The 7,061-nt window shown below is 45.5% G+C and overlaps 1 protein-coding gene across 4 annotated transcripts in view; it reads right to left on the reverse strand.

Annotated features, from left to right (window-relative positions):
- Positions 1 to 7,061, reverse strand: part of LOC141444817 (uncharacterized) — a 62,281-nt gene that overhangs the window by 26,017 nt on the left and 29,203 nt on the right. For all 4 annotated transcript variants that reach the window (XM_074110478.1, XM_074110477.1, XM_074110476.1 and 1 more), the window contains exons 2-4: positions 4,149 to 4,266; positions 1,643 to 1,810; positions 99 to 220 (exon numbers count right to left, since the gene is read on the reverse strand). In XM_074110478.1, the coding sequence (XP_073966579.1) occupies positions 99 to 220; positions 1,643 to 1,810; positions 4,149 to 4,266 (408 nt within the window). The remainder of the gene's footprint in view (positions 1 to 98; positions 221 to 1,642; positions 1,811 to 4,148; positions 4,267 to 7,061) is intronic.

The raw sequence follows: 7,061 nt of genomic DNA on the forward strand, positions 1-7,061 counted from the left end.
CGTAGTAGCCCCCCAGCTATCTGACTATTATTTTAGCCGAGGATCTGAGAGCTGATAGCACGAAACGAACTAACTCGTCAGCGGGCCGGTTGACTTACTTTGACCAGAATTATTCGCCCCTTCGCCGTCGGTCGCACCGTTGTTGTTGTGTTCTGAATTCTGTTTCTCTTTCGCAGCTTTCTCTTTCTCTTCGCGCTCTTTCTGAGCTTTGCTTAGCCATCTGAGGACAATAAGTGTTCGGTAAATTTCAAGATCTGAGGTAGTGTAGGTAGGTGATAGGTGACGTAGGATCGGAGTTTCGTTTCCCGGTACTGAGGGCGATGAAATTTCCCGCGAATTCTCGGGAATTTCAGTATGGGGAATTCGCTGGAGCAATCCCTAACAGGGCTGCGAGACGCCGCCAGCTGCTACTTACAGGTCCAGCACAGGGCTGCGAGACGCCGCCAGCTGCTACTTACAGGTCCAGCACAGGGCTGCGAGACGCCGCCAGCTGCTACTTACAGGTCCAGCACAGGGCTGCGAGACGCCGCCAGCTGCTACTTACAGGTCCAGCACAGGGCTGCGAGACGTCGCCAGCTGCTACAGATCCAGCACAGGGCTGCGAGACGCCGCCAGCTGCTACAGATCCAGCACAGGGCTGCGAGACGCCGTCAGCTGCTATTTACAGGTCCAGCACAGGGCTGCAAGACGCCGCCAGCTGCTACTTACAGGTCAGCACAGGGCTGACAGAACGCCACGCAGCTGCTACTTACAGGTCCAGACAGGGCTGCGAGACGCGCCAGCTGCTACTTACAGGTCAGCACAGGGCTGCGAGACGCCGCCAGCTGCTACTTACAGGTCCAGCACAGGGCTGCGAGACGCCGCCAGCTGCTACTTACAGGTCCAGCACAGGGCTGCGAGACGCCGCCAGCTGCTACTTACAGGTCCAGCACAGGGCTGCGAGACGCCGCCAGCTGCTACTTACAGGTCCAAGCACAGGCTGCGAGACGTCGCAGCTGCTACAGATCCAGCACAGGGCTGCGAGACGCCGCCAGCTGCTACAGATCCAGCACAGGGCTGCGAGACGCCGTCAGCTGCTATTTACAGGTCCAGCACAGGGCTGCAAGACGCCGCCAGCTGCTACTTACAGGTCCAGCACAGGGCTGACAGACGCCACCAGCTGCTACTTACAGGTCCAGCACAGGGCTGCGAGACGCCGCCAGCTGCTACTTACAGGTCCAGCACAGGGCTGCGAGACGCCGCCAGCTGCTACTTACAGGTCCAGCACAGGGCTGCGAGACGCCGCCAGCTGCTACTTACGGGTCCAGCACAGGGCTGCGAGACGCCGCCAGCTGCTACTTACAGGTCCAGCACAGGGCTGCGAGACGCCGCCAGCTGCTACTTACAGGTCCAGCACAGGGCTGCGAGACGCCGCAGCTGCTACTTACAGGTCCAGCACAGGGCTGCGAGACGCCGCCAGCTGCTACTTACAGGTCCAGCACAGGGCTGCGAGACGCCGCCAGCTGCTACTTACAGGTCCAGCACAGGGCTGCGAGACGCCGCCAGCTGCTACTTACAGGTCCAGCACAGGGCTGCGAGACGCCGCCAGCTGCTACTTACAGGTCCAGCACAGGGCTGCGAGACGCCGCCAGCTGCTACTTACAGGTCGGCCTCCCACGCGTATCCAGACACGAGCAGCTGGCTGGTCCCGGGGTGCAGCGCGTGGTCCAGGTACCAGCGCAGGCGCGCGTCTGTGAGCGGGTGCGCGCGCGCGTCCGTGTGCACCCACAGAGTGCGGTCCAGCACCAGGGCTCCGAGCCGCTCGCATGCGCTGCGACCAAATAACAACATCACTATGGCGTTCTTTCGTCGTCGTCGGGGCCTGATTTACCCACAGGTTAATAAGACTAGAGGCTACTAGAGCTTAGGGCGCAAGGACCAAGGGAGTGGCGGGCGCGGCGCTGAGCTAAGACTAAAGCCAAGTTTAGACTTGCAAGAAAAATCGTGCAAGTTGCATTACATCGCGGCGCTCGATTGCCCATTGTAGACGGAGAGCGCACGGCAAAATTTCGTACCTACTTGATACCGCGATGAAATGCACAATGGTTTCCCATAAAACTGATGCTGAGTCCGGATTTTGATAGTCTGCCGCGGCGGAACTTGCCGGAAGTACCAAAAAATATAATTTATAATTTAACCCATCTGATACTGAAATAATAGTCATGGCATCAGTTAGGAATTTACTGGTAGATACAGAAAAGCGAAATATGTCAGTATTTTTTTTTTGCCAGAAGCGCTTGGCAGACGCTCTCAAAGGTGACCAACGTGACCCCTAAATAAACCCATCTGATACCAGCATGAAACCAATTCCAGTCGGTAGGCATGAACCCTCATTTCCGGAATATATAAGTCTGCCAAGGCTGTTTCTGCCGAAACACCTTGACATACGAGATTATGTGAGCAACCTCTACTCCGCTTAATATAGACATTTCAATTTCCATAAATTCCGACAAAGCCGAATTTTGGTGGAGACCTTGGGTACACCATTAGGAATAAAGTGTCAAAAGTTCCCATTGAATCCATGTGTGCAAAAAGTTAATAGGAGTCAAAGTTCAAAATTTGACTTGTTTTTTTTTTCAAAAACGGTAAATTTTATCAACAAGTAGCCGAGGCAAAAATTACCCAACTAGCAAAAATAACTCATATAAGTGTTGTACAAACGTTTTTCATAAAACTAAATGGTATGAATTTAAGGCTTACACACGTTTAAATGACCCGATTTTGGCGCAGTTTTTATGGCTTAATAGTCGTAGAGTGGTCAGTCAATCGTCATAAGCAAGCACATTCAGTTACACAGCTGTCATAAGAGATATATTAAACGACTGTTGTAAGAGCAATTGGTTGTAGAGTAGTCATAACGCTGACGTTTGTACGACTAATGAGTTGATGAAATGCAATAGTGAAGCCGTTTTAATCATAATTAATAGCATAAAAACCTATTTTCGTGTAATGATTGCCGCTATTAAAAACTTTTTTACCGTTTTAAGTAATTATAACTGATTCGTCATCTAGTAAAGTGAAATGGAATTCGGTATAAAAAATCAGATACGCATGCGAAAATATTTTTTTCGACGAACGTTACTAGGTTTATTAAGAAGTTTTTAATGCCCCCTTTAAATATGTTTGATTTATTATATTTAATTTAATAATTAATCGAATTTTATCTCTAAGTTGTTAATATGACATACACAATTAAAAGGTCTGGCTTATGACTTCAAAGTCGTAAGCCGAGGCAATATGGATGCCATTACCACTATTTTAGGGTTATTTAATCAGTTATTTATCGGGTATCTGTATAGCACCCAGTGAGCTGCTATTGGGTTATTTAATAGGGTTCCCCAATCTACTTTTAACATTTTGTGCATCGACACTGTCAGAACTGATAATCTTATGAAACAAATAAGTCGTAACCCCTATCTTTTAGCTATAAGACGGTCGTGTTTATGGCTGTTGTATGGCATTTTAGCCATGTAACAGCTGTAAAATGCTGACATTATGATCAGGCTTAAAGCTTTACTATGACCAGTGCTGTAAGATGTCATATTGAAGTTGAAAAATCGGGAAACGGTCTTGGTTCGCTAAAAATAATTCCATTAGGAGCGAGCGGACTCAGAACTTTGTCTGAGAGAGACACAAGAGGCCACTGGTGGTCTGAAAGGTTGGGATACGAAAAAAAACAACTAAAATTTGAAGATTTCCGAATTCACTGAAATTGTTTCTTTTTTATAGCAAAAGCTAGAGCATAAACAAATAGAGCTTTAATTAAATAAAGTTTGGATTTGGTGCGCAAGCGCGTTTGTCGCTTTGATCTCTTGGCACTGTATAATTCTCGTCGTCGTCGAGTTGACATAAATGTATCCAATATTGGTCCTAGAACTGTTTAAATTTGTATTCCAAAAGTCGCCAGATACGTCGTTAAACCATTTTTGTCGTCAAAACTTTTTTTTGGTCGCTAAGACTTAAGCAAAAGTCGTTAGTTCTAGCGACAAAGTCGCTAAATTGGCAACACTGATGCCCTCTTTTACGTTAGCTCCGGCGTCAGTGTGTTTCTAACTTAAATACTGAACGTCGGCAAGTTAGACAAGAAAGCCACAGTTTGTTGCACTCACAATCCCAGCGCCTTCAGGTCCCTCGGGGACAGATTCATCATGATGAGCAGCAGCACGTCATCGGAGAGATCCAGCAGGGCGACCCTGTGCGGCGGCGCCTCTTTCACAGGCGAAGAGTCTGAGGACAAAGTTAAGAGGGTGAGGGTATCTCAAGGGCGGGTCCACCGTTGTGGGCACGATGGGCATGCCCACAACCCTAAGGTTGCGTTTCCACCATAGATGTGCGAGGATGTGTTGCGCAGAATGTGTAGAAATATAATATAATAGAAACTCTTCATTTACCTATCTCCTTCATTTACATACCTCAGCTCTAGCCTAGACTCTCGTGGAAACAGCTGAGTGGAGCGAGGCGAGGTAAATGAAGCATTTCTATTGGTTCATGAAAAACACATTTCTCGCAACACATCCTGGCACATCTCTGGTGGAAATGGAGCCTAATAGACTTTTTTTTCCTCTGATATTTTAACGAGGCTTTAGCACACCAAATGTGACTATGTCAGCCTCATGGGGAGCCTCAGATATATACACAACACTACAGACAGATATTACACTCTCCCTTGCATTGAAACCACGTCTCTGGATGCAAAGGCCCATCCAATGAATCTGTAAATTCGCGTCGCTGCTTCTGAAAGCGGTCGACTGAGAATTACATTTACACCTCCATTAAACAAGCCCATACCATCCATTGAAGGCTATCGCGTATGAATTCGCCACTAGAGGCGCTAGTGTAGCGTGAGGTCTCCGAAATTTCAAATCTCGTAGTTTTTGGGTGAGCTACGCGGGTTTATTATAATTAGAATAATTTTGTGAATATTTGCATATCTGAAAATTAATTATGGCAAATATGGCGTTGCGGGGTAATGAATGTCTGTGTTATGAGACAGTTTGTCTTTCGGAACCTTTGTCCTCCCTTTTTTCGAACAAAACGGGGACTATGCAACACTGTGGCATGCTCGATATTTTTATGGTACGGTTTTATGGGGTATTAAATATGATTTGATGACTTTGAAAGCCATACTTAAAAACCTCACGCAACAGTGCGCAATCTGGTGAGACAAAAAACGATAGCCCTCATTACCTGACTCTGATGTCCTTATTCTGATCACATTCCACAAGTGAATAAGATCTTCAGTCTTATTACATCGCATACACAAAGGTGCTTGCACAACTCCCCACCCGGCACCCGACCAGGGCCATCTCGCCTCGAGCGGTTAGTATTCTTCATATGGATTTGTATGGGCATGCGCTCACTACATCAACTCCTTGCGTCACCGGATCGCCTCACTCGCGAGGTTGCCACGCGCGGGCGGCGAGTGGACCACTCGGTGACAGCCCGCAGCTCGCCGCCATAGTAACTACTAGGAAATTCGTGGACCACGCGAGGTCCACTGGTTGTCAACGCGGCGTCCACCCGTGAACCACCTGTCGACGAGTGGACGCCAAAAGTCGAGGCGGTGCTGGTCGGGTGCCGGGTGGCTCGGGTGGCTCTAATGAGCTGTGATCTTTAGCGTCTGTGCCCTATAGTAAAATGGTTGTTTTGGAAATGGATATGTTGTGCAAAAACAAATGCAGATACTGTAATAGTACATACACACGGGAAGGGGTAGGGGGAAGGCTAAGCAGATAAATAAATAAATAAAATAAATATCATGGGACAATTCACACCAAGTAAGCTTAGCAAAGCTTGTGTTATGGGTACTAAGCAACGAATAAATAAAATTATATAGATAGATACATACTTAAATACATATTAAACAGGTTCTCTAACCACTAGGCCATCTGGTCGTCTAAATAGATATAGATAGGGATGCGAAGTCGGCAACCCCGCGTTCCGGCCGAAGCTTGTATAGTGCTTTTCTCAAACATGACATGAATAAATATTAAAAAAAAAACAACAAATGTGCGGCGGGACGCTAGTCTCGTCGCCGTGTTGTGTGTAGGGCGTCCAGTCTCGGGAATAATTTTGAGTCTCGGGACTGAGACGAGACTTTATCTTCAGTCCCGGGAGTCTCGAAATTTCGAGACTATCGAGACTTAACGACAAATCCTTTCGGGTGGTCCGAATCTGAAGTCATAATAACACTTTTCGATACATAAACATCAATAGATTTATTTATTTAAACAATGAATTTTTACATATAAATAAAAATAAAAAAACATATAAAATTAACTAATCAATATGAATATGTTTAAATAATAATTCAATGTGAATATAATAAATATGAATATGTTTCTGAAAAACTTTAGTAAACATTTTCAAAAACTTACTAAGAAAATTTAGCATGTGTCCAAAACCATGACATTTCTCTTTATGATCTCAAAGATCGCATAATCTTCTTCTATCCGTTTTTATGGTTTAGTTAGCGACTGCAATGCAATGAATCCGCTTGGGGTACATAAAATGTAGATTACGAAATACAATTTCTTCCATGCATCGTCGTTAAGTACTATCATGTAGTGAACAACATAATCATCACAGTATATATAACCACAGTTCACCTAGCTAATTAAAGTATTTAACGTATAGTGGATTTTATGAGGTACTTATGAAAGTTCATTTGATTTTGCTTATCGTAGAGGCATATTATAATACGTAAATTGTCTGTGTGGCCTGTAAAATTCTAATATCATAAGTTAAAGTTTATATTATAATGTCTTGATTCCGAAGTTTTCAAAATGTAGGCAGATACCCGGGCATAAAATAAGACTAGGTACCTAAAAAAAAAGTCTACTGAAAACGGAAATTGTTTTTGAACCCACCATCCTGAATAACGCATTGTCTTTTGAAAAGACTTACTTGTCTCCGAATAATTGACTGTAAACAATCACAAGTCCGGTCTTGCTGGACTGAATATAATAAGTCTCGAAGTCTCGAAAATCACCGAGACTGGAACTTCAGAGTCTCGGGACCGG

This window comes from Choristoneura fumiferana, chromosome 30, assembly GCF_025370935.1.
Source record: "Choristoneura fumiferana chromosome 30, NRCan_CFum_1, whole genome shotgun sequence".
Taxonomy (NCBI): domain Eukaryota; kingdom Metazoa; phylum Arthropoda; class Insecta; order Lepidoptera; family Tortricidae; genus Choristoneura; species Choristoneura fumiferana.